This window comes from Macaca fascicularis, chromosome 1, assembly GCF_037993035.2.
Source record: "Macaca fascicularis isolate 582-1 chromosome 1, T2T-MFA8v1.1".
Classification (NCBI taxonomy): Eukaryota; Metazoa; Chordata; class Mammalia; order Primates; family Cercopithecidae; genus Macaca; species Macaca fascicularis.
In genome coordinates, this window is record NC_088375.1 from 13,550,757 (window position 1) to 13,572,848 (window position 22,092).

Sequence of the window (22,092 nt, forward strand, 5' to 3'; positions counted from 1 at the left end):
GTGTAAATATGGCCACCTGTCAGTCCAAGGGTCTTTATTACAAATAACAGAAGGTTACCCTGGCTGAGTAAATATAAAAGGAATTTAGTTAGTTGGTTAGTTTCAACTTTAACTTTAGGTTCAAGGGGTACATGTGCAAGTTTGTTATGTGGGTAAATTGCATGTCAGTAGGGTTTGGTGTAGAAGTGATTTCATCCCCCAGGCAGTGAGCATAGTACCCAATAGGTAGTTTCTCAGCCCTTACCTTCCTCCTCAATCACCCCTCAAGTAGGTCCTGGTGTCTCTCATTCCCATCTTTGTGACCATGTGTACTCAATGTTTAGCTCCCGATTATAAATGAGAACATGTGGTATTTGGTTTTCTGTGCCTGCATTAATTCAATTAGCATAATGGCTGCCAGCTATATTCATATTGCTGCTAAGGACACAATTCCACTAATTTTTATAGCTGCATTGTATTTCATGGTGTATATATGCTACATTTTCTTTATCCAGTCCACTGTTGATAAGCATCTAAGTTGATTATAAAAGGAATTTATTAAAGGGATTTTGAAGAGCTTATAAAATTGTTAGGAAGTCTAGAGAAGTGGGCTTAAGATTCATCTTCTGGGAACAGCACTCAAAAACACACTGCAGAACAGTCTGAGGAGGGAACTGCGGCAATCACCACCCAGCACTACATGCTACAGTTTGTACCACTGTCACTCTGAGCCAGGAACTCAACCTTCTAGCCAGTGCCACTGCCACCAGAACAAAAGCTCCTAATGTCTTCCCCCTCAGATCATAAGTCGAAGTCTGGCACATGTGTGTCAGATAGAAACAGAGTCATATGTGCGAAGATGCAAGAGATTCTGGGAAGGTGAGTATTTGACATTTTCAGATCTATTAAGAGAAAGAATTGTTTCCCCACACAAGGACTCATAAAGTAGATAACTCCTCCAACCAGTGAAGGGGTTCAGTTGCTAGGGGAAAACATGCGTGATAACTGTCCAGTATAGCCAATTTCTTCATATTTCATAGATGTGACTCAATCAATATAACTTCATTTCTGAAATTGATTAACATTATAAACATATTAAGGCTATAAAGATTAAATGCTTTTTTTTTTTTTTTTGAGATAGAGTGTCACTCTGTCGCCCAGGCTGGAATGCCATGGAGCAATCTCTGCTCACTGCAACCTCTGCCTCCGGGGTTCAAGCAATCCCAAGTAGCTGGGACTACAGGTGCGCACCACTATGCCCGGCTATTTTTTGTAATTTTAGTAGAGATGGGGTTTCACTATGTTGGCCAGGCTGGTCTCAAACTCCCAACCTCAAGTGATCCGCCCACCTCGGCCTCCCAAAGTGCTGGGATTACAGGTGTGAGCCATCGTGCCCAGCCTACACTTCTTAATTACTGGAGAACAAGAAATAAAGACCATGGCACATAAACTAGAAAACAAAAGAGAACGTAAAAGTTTCAAAAAACAAAATAAGACACCAGAAACAACACCAAATATGTCTATCTTAATAATAAGTGTTAAGTGGGAAAACTAATTTAGATTATCAGATTTAACCTTTAAAAATAATATATTTCACATTACACATAGACCTAAAATAAAGTGACTCAGGTTGAATGTAAAAAGATGAGCAAAAATATACCAGATATATTCAATATGCACAAGATCTGTATGAGGAAAACTACAAAACTCTGAGGGAAAAAAATCGAACATCTAAATAAAATGGAGAGATAGTCCATGTTCATGGATAAGAAGACTCAATATAGTTAAAACAGCAATTTTTCCCAACTTGATCTATAGATTCAATGTGATCCCAGTCAAAATCCCAGCAAATTCTCTTCCTTTTCTTTTCTTTTCTTTTTTTTTTTTTTTTTTTTTTTTTTTTTTTTGAGACAGAGTCTTGCTCTATTGCCCAGGCTGGAGTGCAATGGCGTGATCTCAGCTCACTGCAACCTCTGACTCTAATATTCCTGTGCTGAAGGCCATGTGAGAACAACTCTTACTTAAGTTAATTTGGTAATATTACAACTCTCTTTCAAGCATCTTAGATTTAGCTCCCAATGTGCAATCAACTTTTGATGTGGAAAAAAAAAGCCTATGCTGAAAGTAGTTAACAGTGGCTAGTCCACTGTTACGGACATTTGACTTAAGGATTCAGAGACGGACTCTGTTGAATTATTCTTTTATTCATACATATCACCCACTCTCCCCTCTCTGGTTTCCACCTTCAGATATAACCTAACCCACTCTCAACTAGATGTTGCCTGTGGCCTAGGACCCAACCACTGGGCGGAAGTCTCTCCCCAGACAGGCATCCACCAACAAGTAAGAATTGCCCACGTTGAGCAGGAATAGTATGAAGTAGTTACTGGGATCCACTGAAAGCTATAATATGAAAGTATCTAGAGATTGCCCTTAGGAACTGGTGTGTGGGTCTCAAATATTTCCCAATGTTAGGAGGGAAAAAAAAAAAGCACAAGAATTCACCCGGCAGTGCTTGCTGAGAATTTAGAGGTGGGGTATATACCTGTAATGTCCTGAGGATCCCACTGAGGATAAGCAGTATATGATATCTCTAGTAGTGTGTGCACCAAATTTGACCTTGTAAAATATACCATTACACCATGCTGGCTGCAACCTGGCTGTGCCATTAACTGTAATCCTGCTTTGTTTTTTGGAGTAGAAGGAGAAACAGGCAAAGCCAACCTAGGTGCTTTTAACTGATCCCCAGTAGTGCTGTTAACTAGACCAGCTTAGAAATAGGTGTGGGTCTGTCTACTTCAGGTGCAAAGGATAAATGCAGTGGGTGTCACAGCCAGAATAATAATTATGTCATCTGTCTTGTCACGGAATGTGACTATGGTAATTGCGGCATTTTCTCCCATCATTGAAGCTTGTAATTATAGTGCAACTAACAGGATTATGTGCTAACTTGGGCTGCTTTAATCACCTCTTTTACTCTGAAATGTGATGGTAAAATTCCACAGTTGTTCCCAAGCTACCGATTCTTTTCAACATCTGTTGTCTTGTAACTCTAACAGTTCAATACTAAGACGGGGAGGCACGGAGATGCTCCAGGCATTTCATCACAGCAAACTTGAGGGAAAGCCGAATTCAGGCTTGATGAGAAAGCATACACAGTAAAGGAATTTTCAATTTTCTACCAGAATAAGATTTTCTCCTTGAAAGAAAATTGTCTACTTTATGTTCCAAAGATGGCAGATGTTTAATGGGATCTGGCGGTGTCTGCAACCCCTATTTGGTGCGTGTTGAAGGAAACCTCCAACCATAAACATCAATCTAGGGCTGATTAAGAAAATCTCCCTCTCAGCGGAAGGAGCAGGCTTAGGTTAATTAATACCTGGATGCTGAGCTATTTGTTGGGACGCCACCTTTCATGTATCAGGCTCATTAAGATGGTCATTACCTATATTTATCTTTTCAGATCACATTAACAATAAACTTCAGGGGTTACCCAAGATACTTTGGTTATACAGGTTATATAGGACTCTGGACACTATGTGAAAAGAGGGGGTGATGAAGGCAGAAAACTCCCTTGACTATTTTGCTGTAAGATGACTTATGCTCTATTAGATGCAGCTGTGCGTAAGTGGGCCATTCTTCATAGTGTTACATTTCAGTAATTCTGTGTGCACCTAGGAAATTAATGTTGCATGGAACCAACCCAGATCCACACATTCGGGCTTAAACTGAGCACTTCTTGATCGGCACTAATACTGGCTTCATCATGTGTGCATTTCTGTTGCATGGATGCACAGACAGGATTCAGCAAGCCAGAGGAGTGTAGCTATAACTCAGCAAACGCAACTGTGATCTTAAAGCAACAAAAGGAAGCAACCTAAGAACAACTCATTTTCTTGCAAGAAAAATTGCGGCATCAAGTACAGCATCACCTTTGGGAGGTGACAGAAAAATTCCTAGATTAGACCTGCTTAGACCTGGCAAGGCCAGACTATTAACAGCATAATTGTTAGGGTGTTGCAGACACTGGGCTGTAAGGGAAGAAGTTACTCCGCTGTGGAGTGGAACGTGGGCCCAAGCTGACCTCCCCTTGACTGAGCTGTTCCCCAAAGCCCCAACATTTTTTGAGCCCACTCCTTTAATGTTTGGTCATGATGTACTTGATGTACTGGTTGATAATGCAGCTTCCACAGTGAGGCGCCCCCTTGAGGTTGCTCCCAGAGAATTGAAAGAGTCGAATTGGCCCATGTTGGATGTTGATAACCACTGGACAGGTAAACTGATCAAGGGGAAGAAAGCTGTCGTGACAGTTTAACCAGCCAACTTCTGATTAGCTGGATTGTATGTGTAGACAGAAGGGGATTGGCAGGTCACAGCCTAGAGGAAGGGGTGTCTTGGAGACCACAGTGACCGTGTCCATCCCGCACTTCTCAGGGTGCGGGGACAGTGGGTGAGTCCCAGCTGAAGACACTTCCTGTCTCTAAGTTAAATGAAACGACCTAAGACACTCTAGGTGGAAGACGCTCCTTCTTCTGGTCCTGTGAGCTCCCAGGTAGTTGTTCCACAAGGATCTCTCCTCTTGTGCGCTGGCTGGGCAGGTGAGAACGTTCCAGGCCACTTGAGAATTACGGGTCTCATTGTCAATTAACAAAGCAACCGCTGTAGTATGGCGGCTGAGTATAGATTCTGCATACAGTGTAGATTATAGATTCCGTATCAAGTGTAGATTCTGTGGAGTAGAAAAGGGGTCCCCAATCCCCAGGCCCTGGACCAGTACTAGTCTGTGGCCTGTTAGGAACCGGGCCGCACAGCAGCAGGTGAGCAGCAGGTGAGCAAGCAAAGCTTCATCTGTATTCACAGGTGCTCCCATTGCTTGCATTACCGCTTGAGCTCTGCCTCCTGTCAGATCAGCAGCCGCATTAGATTCTTACAGGAGCACAAACCCAATTGTGAACTGTGTGTGTGAGGGATCTAGGTTGCAAGCTCCTTATGAGAATCCTGTGTCTGACTACCTGTCACTGTCTCCCATCACCTCCAAATGGGACCATCTAGTTGCAGGAAGACAAGCTCAGGTCTCCCATTGATTCTACATTATGGTGAATTGTATATAATTATTTCATCATGTATAACAATGTAATAGTGATAGAAATAAAGTGTACAATAAATGTAATGCGCTTGAATCATCCTGAGACCATCCCCCCATCCCCAGTTAGTGGAAAAACTGTCTTCCATGAAACCACTCCCTGGTGCCAAAAAGGTTGGGGACGGCTGTAGTATAGTATAGCTTAGCTTCAAATTCTGCTGCTTTCTCCCTCTCGCTCTCTTTTTTTTTTTTTTTTGAGATGGAGTCTCGCTCTGTCACCAGGCTGGAGTGCACTGGCGTGACCTCGGCTCACGGCAACCTCTGACTCCCTGGTTCAAGCGATTCTCCTGCCTCAGCTTCCCGAGTAGCTGGGATTACAGGCATGGGCCACCACGCCCAGCTAATTTTTGTATTTTTAGTAGAGATGGGGTTTCATCATGTTGGCCAGGATGATCTCAAGCTCCTGACCTCGTGATCTGCCCGCTTCGGCCTCCCAAACTGCTGGGATTACAGTCATGAGCCACCATGCCCGGCCCTGGTTTCCTCTCTTAATAGATGGGTGACCTTCTTAACCTTTGTGCCTCAGTCTCCTCATCTGTAAAGTGGCTTTAAGAATAGTACTTATCTTAAAGTATACTTTAAGTATACTTATCTTAATGTATACTTGAAATGGCTTGCCAGACTCAGTGGCTCATGCCTGTAATCCCAGCACAGATTATAGAGAGGCCGAGGCGGGCAGATCACCTGAGGTCAGGAGTTTGAGACCAGCCTGAGCAACATGGTGAAACTCCCATCTCTACCAAAAATAAAAAATTAGCCAGGCATGGTAGCAGGAGCCTGTAATCCCAGCTACTCAGAAGGCTGAGGCAGGAAAACTCTTTGAACCCAGGAGGTGGAGGTTACAGTGAGCTGAGATAGCCTTACTGCACTCCAGTCTGGATGACAGAGAGAGACTCCATCTCAAAAGAAAAAAGAAAATTGCTAAAAGAGTAAATTTTACATGTTTTTAACCACAAAGAAAAGTATATGAGGTAATGGATGTGTCAGTTAGGTTGATTTAACCATTCTATAATGTATACATGTATCAAAACATCATGTTGTATACCATAAATATATTCCATTTTTATTTGTCAATTATAAATAAAGAATTGTGCTTTTTTTTTTTTTTTTTTTTTTTTTAGAGACAGGATCTTGCTCTGCCACCCAGGCTGGAGTGGCTGGCTATTTTTTTCATTTTGTGGTAGAGTCTTGTTATGTTGCCCAGGCTAGAATCGTACTTATCAGAAGAATTAAATGGCATAGTACATCTGTTGCGTGTAACACAGTGCTGGCACCTGAGAAGCGATCAGTAAATGTAAATGTTAGCTTCTATTTGTATTATGGTTTTATCCAGCTGCCTCCTGAGCTTGTTTAATATGAGCCAGCCACAAGAGATGATCCATTCTGAGTGTGCCAGGAAATCATGTTTCTGGGCCCAGAAGTCCAGTGATTGCCCTCTGGAGAACGGGGGCAGATTCACCAAGGTGTCCGCTACTGTGTGGGACTGGACAGGTTATCAGATGCCCGTCTCCTGGCCTCTCATCATGGATCCACAGTGGCGTGCAAGTGTTCTTTTGTGACATTTCAGCACACATGGATTATTATAGTGACTACATCATGTTTGAGATCACAGTGAGATTTTCTAGAGGACCTTGTGCTTTCCCTTGCATCCTTTCAATTAGCTAAAGGGTAGATAGTGAATACTTCCTTCCTGAATGACATAAAGAGGATTATAGAGAATTCAGATGAAACTGGAGCATGCCCAGAAAAAATGAAGTAAATGGGAAGAGTGAAAACTAGAAAACTGGAGAGGGCATGATGGTCAGGCAAGACATTATTTATTTTTTTCTTTTTTTGAGATGGAGTTTCATTCTTATTGCCCAGACAGGAGTGCAGTGGTGCAATCTCAGCTCATTGCAACTTCCAGCTCCCAGGTTCAAGCAATTCTCCTGCCTCAGCCTCCTGAGTAGCTGGGATTACAGGTGCCCACCACCACGCCCAGTTAATTTTTTGTATTTTTAGTAGAGACGGGGTTGCACCATGTTGGCCAGGCTGGTCTTGAACTCCTGACTTCAGGCGATGCACCCGCCTTGGCCTCCCAAAGTGCCGGGATTACAGGTGAGCCACTGTGTCCAGCCGAGCCATTCATAAATGGAGCTCCCAGAAGAGCTCACTGGAGTCAGGGGTCCAGACCTAGCAAACCCAAGAAGACAGTGGCTCCTAGAGGAGCAATGTGGTTGTTCCAACACTGCAGCCCTTGTATGTGCTGCCCAGGGGTTGCCAGAAGGGCCACTGGATGAATTTAGTCGCTGTCCTAACATGGTGGCCATGAGGGAGACCCCAGACCTCAGCAGCTTCTGCATCTCTGGGCATGGTGAGAAGCCAGGAGTGGAAACTAAGAAGGTCATGACTCCAGCAGCTGGGGAGGGCACTCGGTTTTCCTTAGAAGGTGGCAGCAAGGGAGGGCTCAATCTCCCAAGCCCAACGGCTCTGAGTTTGCACACTCACCATGTGATTCCATTCTCTTGTGTCCATCACAGCCCTGTGGGCCTCAGAGTCTGTTTCCCTAAGCCTGTGCTCTAGCTCCTTGTGATGACTTCACAGACCCCCCCCACAGATTCAGTTTTCCCCTGGGCCTCACCCATCTGGGAAATTCCTATATGGGCGTCCTATAAACCACTGCAAACTTCAAACACTCCTATTAAACCCAACATACACATTTTTAGGATCTTAAATACTGACCATGCTATTAAAGGTAGAATCATAGACATTTTAGAGTAAATTGGGACCTTAGAGCTCTCCAACGCTCCTGAATTTTACAAATGAAGGAAGTGAAGCTCAGAAAGGTTGAGCTACTTACCCAAGGACACACAGCTGGCTCAGGGGAGGGGGTAGAACTAGAAGCCTGATGTTTATAGGAACTCATTTCTCCATGCCACATTCTTAACAAATGTAGGCTTTGTAAGGATTTACATTGACTCATCTGCTAAATTTCAAGTTGATTTATTTGAGTGATGTGTTTAGTTGATTCATTGTATATCTCTTCTGAAATTATTCCTAGCCATTGCTAAATCGGTTAGGTCTGGGCTGAAAATCAGAAGAATCTCTGTAAAATGTTGAAAGATGAGCCAATTTTTTAAAACCCAGAAGGGAATGTGTATGGCCTGTGTAGCTGGAGTTTTCTAAACATTTTTTTTCTTCATCTGTGGAACATTTTTATCATTCTAGGGAAGATTTAGACATCGAATGTACTAAAAGGATTTCATTTGACTGCTATGTACTTACCCCTGCCTGTAATCCTCTAATAAACACTCGCAGGCAGAACAGCCTAATTGGCAGGATGAGTTAATGCACAGGCCATTTATTTGCCAAGCACATGACACAGACCATGAACAAAATAAGCTCGTAACTGCCTCTCCCTGTTAGCAAATGCTTGTCTGCACTCCGCCCTCTCGCAACCTGCTCTTCCTCTGGGCTTGAGCTTGGGGACAGTTTGATGTACAACTGCCATGCACCAGCAGGCTTCAGATGAGCCTGGAAAGAAATGCAGGGGAAAGAACTTTCTGGTCAGGAGAACCTCTCGCCGCAGGGGAGCGGCCACCCCAAGTGAAAACATGTGTGCTGGCCGGGCACGGTGGCTCACGCCTGTAATCCCAGCACTTTGGGAGGCTGAGGAGGGCAGATCACCTGAGGTCAGGAGTTTGAGACTAGCCTGGCCAACATAGTGAAACCCCATCTCTACAAAAAATACAAAAATTAGCTGGGCATGGTGGGTGCCTGTAATCTCAGCTACTTGGGAGGCTGAGGCAGGAGAATCACTTGAACTTGGGAGATGGAGGTTGCAGTGAGCGGGGGTCGTGCCACCGCACTCTAGCCTGGGCAACACAGTGAGACTCTGCCTCAAAAAATAAATAAATAAAAATTAAAAATAAATAAAAATAAAACATGTATGCTTCTAAAACATAGCTAAATATGACTTCTGTTGAGGAGGATGAAGTGTCTCTCTGTGTTGGTCACAAGAGTGAATTGCAATAAAACCACTAATAATGATAATAAATATGATCACACTGGCTTGGCCAGGGGCTGCCTTCTGCTTTCTTCTTCCGGAAACGGTTTAGCAAAGTCATTGTGAGACTACTGTCCTGGAGCCTCCACTCCTCACCTACTCAAAAGTATAGCAAGGCTGTTTGAGCCTCCTGCCATCCCTTATTCCTGTCTCCATGCTGACCTGCCTTGCAAGGGCAGCCTCCCTTTCTTGGAGGCACACTTCGAACCAGTCTCCTGGGTTTGCACGAACCCTCCCTCCAGCCTGGGCATGACCTTGTCATAGGCTGTGCGCACTATAAAGCCTATCCTAGGGCTTATCCTCACTCTACGTGGACACCTCTTCCCTGGACCCACTCTGCGAAGGGGCCTTTAACCAAATGCCTGTGCTCTGTGCCCTCATAGGTCTCCCAGGCAGCTGCGGACCTCCTGGCCTACTGTGAAGCTCACGTGCGGGAAGACCCTCTCATCATTCCAGTGCCTGCGTCAGAAAACCCCTTTCGCGAGAAGAAGTTCTTTTGTACCATTCTCTAACTTCATGTGTGATGAAAACGCCTCCTTTTCTGACCTTCGAAGTCCCCTGTAGAGACCATGCATGCTCTAAGCCTTAGGGAGTGAGACTAGCACCCATCCCTGCCCAGCCAATGGTGGCCAGGGCTTGTCTTATGTTTTCATCTGTTTACTTCGTGGCATTCAATTTCATTTTTTTCCTTTTCATTTTCATGTTATTTTCATTATTGGCAAAGAAAATCAAAATTTTTATAGCCAAATAACAAATGTGCCATGTAAAAATAAGTCTGGAGTTAAGAGTTTAAAATTTTTAAACATCAATTTCCAAGTTTATATCATATGAATACATTTCAGGGGATAACTTATTTTAAAAAAAAAATGCCTAAATATCTTTTATTTGCAATATTCAGTATCAAATTAGAGCATTTTGGCCAACTGAAACATATAACGTTCTCATCTCCTTTCCTGGAGAAAGCAGCTGCAGAGGTTCTCTAGTTCCTGCATTTCCATCATCCTAGTGAAAAGACGACCCACAGGATTGGAATGGTTTTCTTTTGTTTGTTGTTGTTGTTGTGGTGGTGGTGGTGGTGGTGTTGAGACAGAGTCTTGCTCCGTTGCCCAGGCTGGAGTGCAGTGGTGCGACCTCAGCTCACTGCGACCTCCACCTCCTGGGTTCAAGCGATTCTCCTGCCTCAGCCTCCTGAGTAGCTGGGATTACAGGCATGCACCACCATGCCCAGCTAATTTTTTGTATTTTTAATAGAGACAGGGTTTCACCATGTTGGTCAGGCTGGTCTCAAATACCTGACTTTGTGATCCACCCCCCTCAGCCTCCCAAAGCGCTGGGGTTACAGGCGTGAGCCACCGCGCCCAGCCATGGAATGGTTTTCTTAACGTATCCTCCCGGGGCCATGGTGGATGTCCCTTGTTTCAGTGGTCCTGCAAAGATAGATGGTGGGCAGACACTGAAGTCAACTTGACTGTAAAAGTACCCCATGCCGTTGATATCTGTAGCAGACCTGTGGGTGCAATCTCCCCTCTCCAAATGCCACCTCTTCCTGCTCCCTCCTCTTTTGGCTCCTACTTAGTAGTTCCATTGTGGGCTGCAGTAATATAAGCACCTGTTCTGGACACAGCGCTGGGCCTGCTGGGGTTTTACTAGGGCAGTCCCTCCTCTGCAGGAGTGAGTCATGGTGACAGCAGCCCCCTGTGTGCCCCCTAGTCATCTGAGCATTGGTGTGCATTAAGGTACTTAATCTTCCAACAATAAATACCATAAGTGCATGTCTGTTTTGTTTTATTTTATTCATCTTTTTGAGACAGTCTTGCTCTGTTGCCCAGGCTGGAATGCAATGGCACAATCTCAGCTCACTGCAACCTCCACTCCCAGGTTCAAATGATCCTCATGTCTCAGCCTCCCTAGTAGCTGGGATGACAAGCGCAGGCCAGCACATCTGGCTCATTTTTGTATTTTTAGTAGAGACGGGCTTTCACCATGTTGGCCAGGCTGGTCTCCAACTCCTGGCCTCAAGTGATCTGCCCACCTCGGCCTCCCAAAGTGCTGGGATTATAGGTGTGAGTCAGTGCACCCGGCCATATGTCTGTTTTAGAGTGAGGGGAAACTGAGGCACAAAAAGTTTATGTAGTTTGCCCAAGGTTACCCATAGTAAGCAGAAAAACTGGGGTTTGAGGGCAGGCAGCCCGGCCCCAGAGTTCCCTTAGCCCCCTGAACTGTGCTACCTTCCAGGTCTACCTGTTTGCAGGTAGGGAGACCCGCAAACTATCTTAACTGCACACCGTGAAGCAAACACCTTTTTTGCACCAACCCATGGCACACTTCACTTCCCACGTTCACCAGGAGGAAGCCGAATTCTGGCAGTTTAAGGAAGGTGATTCATGGATGCCCCAAGGAAAGGCTTGACATTGATGAATTAGCTCTTGGATTGTCTAAGATCAACCTGAAGGCCCTACCTAAACCAAACTCATATGACCCCGATGAAAGAGGAGAATACACTGTGGGAGCAGAGCTCTTTGCCTAAGTTTTTTCTATTCTGTTTATTTGGAAACTGCCTGTCTCCCTAGTTCTGACCAAGACTTGCTGTGTGATACAGAGCAGGCCATTGTGTGCCTGAAATGTTCTAACCTGCAAATTGGGCTTAATGGTAATTATCCTGCCTTTCTGTCTGAGAGGAAACAGAGATGCGACATAGATGAAAGCTCTGATTATCATTTAAAACAAATAAATGTACTAAATGCCATGGTATAATATAGGGAAGAATGGATGACTTCAAAGAGACCATGGTTCTGTTGGATGAATAAAATTGCCTGCAAAGAGGCACATATAATTTTCAGATCAATTAATGACTTGCTGCCCTCGTAAATGGATTTAGGACATTTTTATTCCTTGCTTCTTTTGTTAAAACCCATTCTGAGTTTCATTATCAGCTCACTGATAGTATCAGTGTTGTTAAGATGCTCAAACTAGAGCAGAATTGTATGCTGGATGTGACGCTAAGACCTCAGATCCTTTGATAGTGCAGTTTATGACCAGGATCTCTTTATTCTGTGGTTCACGCCAACATCATTAACCCGATGAAGCAAAGCACAAGTCACAAAAGCACATCAGAGAAGCTGAGAAAGTGGGACAGCACAGAGAGCATCAAAATCAGGTCAAAAAAATGCTGCTTTCCTCTTCCACCAAACTTTCTCTGCGTTGTTTTTACATGTCCCGTCCCTCCAGATTCAGGCTCCCTTTTGTTCTCTCTCCTTTTCCTTTTCCTCCTCTCTTCCTTACCTCCCCCTATGAGATGCTTTTCTGTCCTTTTATTGCACCTCTTCCAGACCTATGTCATTTTGAGATGGGTCACCCTTCCTAGAGTGGTCGTGAACCCAGCTTCCACTTCTTTTTTTTGTTTTTGAGACAGTCTTGCTCTGTCGTCCAGGCTGGACTGCAGTGGCACCATCTCGGCTCACTGCAACCTCCACCTCCTGGGTTCAAGCAATTCTCGTGTCTCAGCCTCCCGAGGAGCTGGGATTACAGGCACCCACCACCACACCTGGCTAATTTTTGTATTTTTAGTAGAGACAGAGTTTCACCATGTTGGCCATGCTCGTCTCAAACCCTTGACCTCAAGTGGTCCGCCCGCCTTGGCCTCCCGAAGTGCTGGGATTACAGGCGTGAGCCACCGCACCTGGCCTAGCTCCCTCTTCTTAGATGCAGATTTCTGCACATGAGCTATGAGATCCACAGACATGTCACTGAGCTCCCCCACTCTGTCAGTGGAAGATGAATGGAATAAAGCCTGCTTGCATTATGGAGTGCAGCTGTGAGGACAGTTGTCATTTTTGTGTTTTCAGCTTAACCGTCCAGCATCTCCCCTCCCTTCCTATAGCAGGGACATCATGCCTTAGATATAACCTTAGTGGTGTGTAGTACCCACCGTGGAAGCTGAAGAAGGGAGGTAGGTATTCCCTGTCTCTCAGGCACACCCTGCTTCCAGCCCCATACCAGTCAGGAAGTGGTCATTGACCTGGGGTGGACTACCTGGACCCTTGCTTGGGGCTATGAGCCTGGAGAATGTGACACAGAAATGAAGGGATGCTGAGACTCATTTCAAGGAAGTCACCATGGTCCGGGGTTGGTAGTCATCCAGTAAGGCAGGTGTCTAGGGCTGGCAGGCTGAAGGGATGGTGTGTCCACTGGTAGCAATGTCCAGGGATGGCAGGGTCCTGGGAATGTCATTTCTGCTCCACTCATTGGACTTGCTGAGCTGTCTCCGCCTCCACCTATCTTCCTACAGATCTCCCTTCTAGTTTTCTGTCAATTCTTTAAGCCAGCAAACTCCTTCCAGTACATTCCTTATTCTTTCATGAAATAGCCTGAGTTGGATGTAAATATATATGACCTAACAATCCCACCCCTAGGTGTATACCCAACAGAAGTGCGTACATGTGTTCATCCAGAGAAACGCCCTAAATCTTCACAAAAACTCTCTCCATAATAACCCCAAACGGGAAAGCACCCAAATGCCCATGTTGGTTGGATAAGCACATTAGGGTATATTCACACAATGGAATCCCAGACTGCAATGAGAATGAGCTGCAACTCCACCCCCAGCTTGGAGTGTATTCACCAACCTAGTGGTGAACAAGATAAGGCAAAAATGCACCATAGGATTCCATTTATATAAAGTATAAAACCCAAAACTCATCCTTGTGGTTGCAAGTAGAGATCAGTCCTAAGAAGAGAGTAACCAGAAGAGGGACATGAGGTGCTGGGTGCTTCTGGGATGTTCTGTTTCTTGATCTGGTTGCCGGTTACCTGGGTGCGTTCCGTTTGTGAACATTCTTGGAGCTGTACACTTTTGATTTGGGCACTTTTCTGTGTGTATGTTATACTTTAATAAAAAGTTGGGTTTTGTGACTTGCAATCAGGAATCCTACCTTTTTTTTTTTTTTTTTTTTTTTTTGGCACTTTGCTCAAATTTTTACTCCTCTTTAGATACCATTAACATTACATTAATGATAACTAGCATCGCTAGTGGGGCATTTTAAGAGCATGCTTGACATCATTTTAAAGTACAAACTATGATCCTCAGCTATCTGAATGGAGAATAGGCCATCAGCACCACGCAGGTGGGGCCCTGTGAACAAGATGCGCAAACTCTGTGGAATTTGTGTCTTTCGGGAAGACAGTGAGGGATCCCCCTGGGAGTTCCCATGTGATGATGGAGATGCTGTCCTCTCAGGCTCTCCTGCCTTCTGACCATCAGGAATGGATGGAGGAGATGGCCTGCTGCAAAACCCTGTCATCAGACACCACCGTTGAGGAGGGAGCTGCAGCACAGGCCCCAGGCAGCTCATCTATGACACCTCTGAATGCAAGCTTAGATGCCCAGGTCACCCAGCCCATAGGTGTTAATACACTGGGGCTGGAACACCGATGGCCACTCTGCTCACATCCCTGGGGGCTCTGGCCCCGTTTCTGAACCTCGGATTGTTTCTGAGCATCTCCTAGGGCATCTCTCTTGTTCTCAGCTACCAAGCAGCCTCTGCCATCTCCCTGTGGCAGCTCTGGCGTGTTGAGTTCCAGGGCAATCACAGAGCAGCTTCACGCTGGGACCCCACGACATGAGTCAAAAGGGCTTGCCTCTGATCCTCAGCTCCAGCCCCCATGGAACTCAACCACAAATCTGCCCATTGTCAGCAGCCCCCCTGCTGCTGGGAGCCAGGGGAGCGAGCAAACCAAAGGGCAGAAGGAAGTTTGTTCTGGTGAATCTTCAGATTTGAGATGAAAATAATAAGAGTAATAACAAGCAACACTGATCTGATGTCAGAGGTGTGTGAACCAAAGCAACTCCATCTTGAACAGGAGCTGGGTAAAATGAGGCTGAACCCTACTGGGCTGCATTCCCAGATGGTTAAGGCACTCTAAGTCACAGGATGAGATAGGAGGTCGGCTCAAAATACAGGTCATAAAGACCTTACTGATAAAACAGGTTGCAGTAAAGAAGCTGGCTAAATCCTAGCAAAACCAAGACGGCCACAAGAGTGACCTCTCTGGTTGTCCTCCTTGCTACACTCCCATCAGCGCCACGACAGTTTACAAATGCCATGGCAACATCAGGAAGTTACCCTATATGGCCTAAAAAGAGGAGGCATGAATAATCCACCCCTTATTTGGCATATCATCAAGAAATAACCATAAAAATGGGCAACCAGCAGCCCGTGGGACTGCTCTGTCTACGGAGTAGCCATTCTCTTATTCCTTTACTTTCTTAATAAACTTGCTTTCTCTTTGCACTGCAAACTCGCCCTGAATTCTCTCTTGCGTGAGATCCAAGAACCCTCTCCCGAGGTCTGGATCAGGATCCCTGTTCTGTAACACTGAGAAGAACATAGATGATAGCAATCCATTAGACAGAATTATTCACACTTACTTCTCCTCAGCTCTTCAAGGGGTAAGACACCAGGTCATGGGTGAGGTTTTTTGTTTTGTTGTTTTTTTCTTGAGACGGGATCTCATTCTGTTGTGCAGGCCAGAGTACAGTGACGCCATCACAGCTCACTGCAGCCTCGAGTCCCTGGGCTCAAGCGATCCTCCGGCCTCAGCCTCCTGAGTAGCTGGGACTACAGGTGCACGCCACCATGCCAGGCTAATTTATTTTTATTTTTATTTTTTTGTAGAGACAGGGTCTCACTATATTGCCTGGGTTAGTCTTGAACTCCTGGCCCACCTCTGCCTCCTAAGCACTGGGATTACAGGTGGGAGCCACCATGCCCTGCCATGGGCTGTTTTCATGAAAGATCAGAGGATGCCCTCTAACCCCCAGCTTCCAGCCGCATCTCCTGGGTGGCACAGGATGTGCTCTGCCATCCTCAGGATGTAGGCCCAGAGCAGCAAAGGTAGAGGATGAGCTGGGCGTCTGCCCAGTTTTAATGCTTTTGTTGATGTGTGGACAAGCCAGCGACACATTAGTACCATCCTGCACTCCATCTGGTTTCTAGGCAAACCCTCACAACTTGATTCCGTTTCAGCTATACATAATGTACTAACTTGTAAATGTTCAAACTCACATACGATCATTAACCTTTAGCATGCTGGTATTGTAACCACTTACTTCAAAGATTCCCTAGTGACCCAGGGTGGCCTCCAAGGCCCTGCCTGCCCTGACTCCTACTTACTCTCCAGCATCCCTTTCACACCTCACTCCCCCGAGAACCCTGTGCTCCATCCCCACCGGCCATGATTCAAGCCCACCTACTAGCCATGCTCCCTGCTGGACAAGGCCTTTGCACCTGCAGCTTCCTCTGCCTGGCACACTCTTCCCTCCTCTCTTTGCCAGATGGACTGATTTGGTAGATCTTGACTCAAGCATCACTGAAGACTCAAGCCTTCTCTGACCTCTCTGACGAGGTCCAATCTATCTCTAGGTTCTTATTCACTGTGAGGCTCTCCTTTGAGGCCCTTGTCATGGTTGCAGTTTGACATCTGTGTAAGTGATGACTCAAAGAAGATCTGTCTCCCCCACGATGCCATAAACCCTCTGAGGCCCGGGGTTCTGGCTGTGAAAGGAAAAGAAATCTCCCCAAAATCACTAAGCCAGAGGGAAGGGTCAAGCTGGGAACTGCCTCGGGCAAACCTGTCTCCCACTCTATTCCTAAATAAGATAGTTACATACACACCACCACCCCCACCACCAGTCCCCCAACCCCCACGCACTCCCTCACAATTTGCCCACAAGGAAATTCCTTGCGGACAAAGGACAGGCAGAAGTCAAAGTCATCCCTTTACTCGTGTGAGACAAATGCACATCCGATCTGCTTGCTCTGCCCTATTGTTTCACTAAGCCAGAGTAGGCATAAGTGACTATTCCTGTAAATCAGCAGTCCCCAACCTTTTTGGCACCAGGGGCTGGTTTTGTGGAAGACAATTCTTCCATGCATGTGGGGTGAGGGGCATGGTTTCAGATGAAACTGTTCCACCTTGGATCATCAGGCGTTCGAGTCCCATAAGGAGCAACCTAGGTCCCTCCCATGCACTGTTCACATAGGGTTCACCCTCCTATTAGAATCTAATGCTGCCACAGGTCTGGCAGGAGGCAGAGCTCAGGCAGCAATGCTCACTGGCCGCTCACCTCCTGCTTCCTAACAAGCCACAGATCCATACAGGTCTGTGGCCTGGGAGTTGGAGACCCCTGCTGTAAACTGTTTATTCGGCGAAAGGCTAATCAGAAACTCAAAAGCATGCAACAGTCTGTCTCTTATCTACCTAGGAGCTGGAAGCCCCCTCCCCACTTTGAGTTGTCCTGCCTTTCTGGACTGAACCAATGTATATCTTACATATATTGACTGATGTCTCATGTCTCCCTAAAACGTATAAAATCAAGCTGTGCCCCGACCACCTTGGGCATATGTCATCAGGACCTCCTGAGGCTGTGTCATGGGTGTGTTCTTAACCCTGGCAAAATAAACTTTCTAAATTGGTTGAGACCTGTCTTGGATACCATTTGGTTTATAGGTTTTACTCATTCCCAGCACCAAACATATCATCTGGCACATGATAGCAATCAGAAAGTATTATCTGAATAAAGGCATGAAAGTTACTACTAGTCCTTTCTTGACACTAAGTGCTTCTCCTTAGGGGTGTGAATGAACCCTTAGAAGACTGAAATAGTAACCAAGGAAAGGGGGCAGGGGAACCAATATTTGTTGAGTGCAAACATGTGCCAAGTCTTGAGCAAAGGAGTTAACTTATTTTTTCCCCCCTGAGATGGAGTCTCGCTCTGTCACCCAGGCTGGAGTGCAGTGGCACAATCTCGGCTCATTGCAACCTCCACACCCCAGGTTCAAGCGATTCTCCTGCCTCAGCCTCTCAAGTAGCTGGGATTACAGGCGCGCACCACCATGTCCGGCTAATTTTTGTATTTTTAGTAGAGATGGGGTTTCACCATGTTGGCCAGGCCAGTCTTGAACTCCTGACCTCAGATGATCTGCCTGTCTCGGCCTCCCAAAGTGCTAGGGTTACAGGCGTGAGCCACTGTGCCCAGCCAGGAGTTAAGTTTTTTAATCCTTACAAAATTGAATTATGATATTCTTTATCCCATTTGGTAGATGTATGTTCCTCATATAAATATGAGGAAGCTGAGTTTAGGCTGGGTGCAGTGTCTCACACCTGTAATCTCAGTGCTCTGGAAAGCCGAGGTGGGCAGATTGCTGGAGCTCAGAAGTTCAAGACCAGCCTGGTCAACACAGCAAGACCCCCATCTCTACAAGAAATTTAAAAATTAGCCAGGCATGGTAATGCATGTCTGTAGTTATAGCAACTCAGGAGGCTGAGGCAGGAGGATCACATGGGATCAGGAGGTCAAGGCTGCAGTAAGCTGAGATCATGCCACTGCACTCCAGCCTGGGCAGCAGAGATGCTGTCTCAAAGAAAGAGAAACAGAGAAAAGAAAAGAAACTGAATTCAAATTAAGTAACTTGCCAGATGTTAGACAACTACTAAGTGACTGAATTTGAATTTGAATCAGTCCACCTGACAACACCACTACCCTGCCTGTTGTCTCGGCCAGGCACAGTGGCTCACGTCTGTAATCCCAGCACTTTGGGAGGCAGAGGAAGGCAGATTACCTGAGGTCGGGAATTCAAGACCAGCCTGGCCAACATGGAGAAACCCCGTTTCTACTAAAAATATGAAATTACCTAGGCATGGTGGCGTGTGCCTGTAATCCCAGCTACTCAGGAGACTGAGGCACGAGAATCGCTTGAACCCAGAAGGCGGAGGTTGCGGTAAGCCGAGATCGCGCCATTGCCCTCCAGCCTGGGCAACAAGAGTGAAATTCAAAAAAGTCTCAAAAAAAAAAAGAAAAAAAAAAAAAAAATAGAACCAAAAGGCTCTCATCTCCTCCATATCTCATTTAAAGAAAAAATACAAAGTCAGGCACAGTGGCTCATGCCTGTAATCCCAGCACTTTGGGAGGCCAAGGCAGGCAGATCACTTGAGTTCAGGAGTTCAAGACCATCCTGGCCAATATGGTGAAACCCTGTCTCTAAGAAAAATACAAAAATTAGCCAGCATGGTGGTGCGTGCTTGTAATCCCAGCTACTTGGGAGGCTGAGGCAGGAGAATTGCCTGAACCCGGGAGGCGGAGGTTGTAGTGAGCTGAGATTGAACCACTGCACAACCTCTTTACTGTTCCAGTAGAATCTACGGCTCAACGTTCTTTACAACCGCAGGCTTTCATGGACTTCACGTTATCATTGGATCAACATTTCTCACTATCCGCCCCCTCAGTCAATTAAAATTCCACTTTCCATCCAGCCACCACTTTGGCTTTGAAGCCGCCGTCTGATATTGACTGATTTGTAGACGTAGAATGACTATTCTTACACATCTCTGTCTACTGATGAGGATCCTACTCTTTTAGTGTAAACAGTACCATTGACTTCCAATCAATTAGTTTCAATAATATCCAAAAGAGAGTAGTCAACCTGACACTAGCCCTAGCAACCAACACCTTACTGGCCCTACTACTAATAATAATCGCATTTTGGCTCCCACAACGTAATACTTATATAGAAAAATCCAGTCCCTATGAATGCAGATTTGACACAGTAGCCTCCGCCTGCCTCCTCTTTTCTGTAAAATTCTTCCTAGTAGCCATTGCATTCCTCCTTTTTGACTCACAGATCGCTCTCCTACTACCCCTGTCATGAGCCCTTCAAACAACCAACCTGACACTAATAATCAGCACGGTCCCTATACTAGTTACCATTTTAATCCTAGGCTTGACTTACGAATGAGCCCAAAAAGGATTAGACCGAGATGAATCAGTAAACAGTTTAAGTCAAAATAAATGATTTTTACTCATTAGATTGTGATAGACCATATTTACCAAATGCCCTTATTAGCATACACCATATCACTGCCAGAGATATTAGTCTATTGATTCCACCTAGTATCATCCCTGCTATGCCTAGAAGGCATAATGCTATCAATAGTTATCATAAATACTCTCATAGCTTTAAACATACATTTCACTCTAGCACCCATAAAACCAGTCGTCCTCCTAGTATTTGCTCCCTGCGAAGCCACAGTGGGCTTTGCCTTACTAGTTTCAATCTCCAACACATAGGGCCTGGATTACATACAAAATCTAAATTTACTTCAATGCTAAAAATTATTATTCCAACAATTATACTGTTACCAATGACATGATTCTCTAAAAATTCTGTAATCTGAATCAACATGGTTATTCACTGCCTGCTCATCAGCCTCATCAGCCTACTATTTTTTTTTTTTTTTGAGACAGAGTCTTGCTCAGTTGCCCAGGCTGGAGTGCAGTGGTGTGATCTCGGCTCACTGCAAGCTCAGCCTCCCAGGTTCGTGCCATTCTCCTGCCTCAGCCTCCTGAGTAGCTGGGACTACAGGCGTTCGCCACCACTCCCGGCTAATTTTTTTGTATTTTTAGTAGAGACAGGGTTTCACCGTGTTAGCCAAGATCATCTCAATCTCCTGACCTCGTGATCCACCCGTCTTGGCCTCCCAAAGTGCTGGGATTACAGGCATGAGCCACTGCGCCCAGCCCAGCCTACTATTTTTTTTAACCAATTCAACGATAACCTGTACAACCTCTCATTAATTTTCTCTTCTGACCCACTGATGTCACCCCTTCTGATCTTAATAGCCTGTCTACCGCCTCTTACAGTTCTAGCAAGCCACTATCACCTGTCCAACGAATCACCCCCAGGAAAAAAGCTCTATATTTCTATATTGATTTCCCTACTGACTTTTTTAATCAGAGCATTCACAGCCACAGAACTAATTATATTTTATATCCCCTTTGAAGCCACACTAGTTCCTACCCTAATTATCATCACCCACTGAGGCAACCAACCAGAACGCTTCAATGCAAGCTCATAGTTCTTATTTTACACACTAGTAGGATCCCTTCCTCTACTTGTAACACTTGTTTATACTCAAAATAACTCAGGTTCACTAAACATGCTAGTAATAATACTTACTACCCAAGAGCTCTTAGCCTCCTGATCTGACAATCCTATATGACTAGCCTGTATCATAGGTTTTATAGTAAAAATACCTTTATACAGATTTCACCTATGACTCCCCAAAGCCCACATAGAAGCCCCTATTGCGGGCTCAATAGTACCTGGAGCAGTACTCCTAAAGCTAGGTGGCTACGGTATAATACGACTTACTCTTATCCTCAATTCCCTAACAGAACATATAGCATACCCTTTCCTCATACTGTCCCTATGAGGGATAGTTGACAAGCTCTATTTGTCTATGACAAACTAATCTAAAATCACTTTTTGCTTACTTCTCTGTAAGCCACATAGCACTTGTTATCATGGCTATCCTCATTCAGAGCTCTTGAAGCTTAACAGGTGCAGTCACCCTCCTAATTGCTCATGGACTCGCTTCAGCCTTACCATTCTGCCTAGCAAATTCAAACTGCGAGTGGGTCCATAGGCAAACCCTATTACTTACCAAAGGCCTTCAAACACTGCTTCCACTAATAGCCTTTTGATGACTTCTAGCAAATCTTACTAACCTTACCTTACCCCGTACCATTAATCTAGTAGAACTCTTTGTGACTATGGCCTCATTCTCCTGATCTAATATCACTATTATGCTTATAGGACTTAATATACTAGTTACAGCCCCTTACTCCCTAAATATGCTAATCACAACACAACGAGGGACACTTGCATATTATATTAACGGTATTAAACCTTCCTTTACATGAGAAAATACATTAATACTTATACATCTTGTGTCTATCTTCCTATTATCCTTAAACCCTAAAATTATTATGGGGTTTGCATGCTATAGCTATAGTTCAACCAAAACATTAGATTGTAGATCTAATAATAGAAGCCTGCAACTTCTTACCTACCGAGAAAGGATGCAA

General features: G+C 45.1%; 1 protein-coding gene across 1 annotated transcript in view; it reads left to right on the forward strand.

Annotated features, from left to right (window-relative positions):
- GNG4 (G protein subunit gamma 4) overlaps positions 1-14,085 on the forward strand; it is a 95,058-nt gene extending 80,973 nt beyond the window's left edge. Inside the window, exon 4 of the mRNA XM_045391508.2 lies at positions 9,551-14,085. Coding sequence (XP_045247443.1) covers positions 9,551-9,679 — 129 coding nt within the window. The 3' untranslated portion in view covers positions 9,680-14,085. The remainder of the gene's footprint in view (positions 1-9,550) is intronic.
- Positions 14,086-22,092: the final 8,007 nt, after the last annotated feature.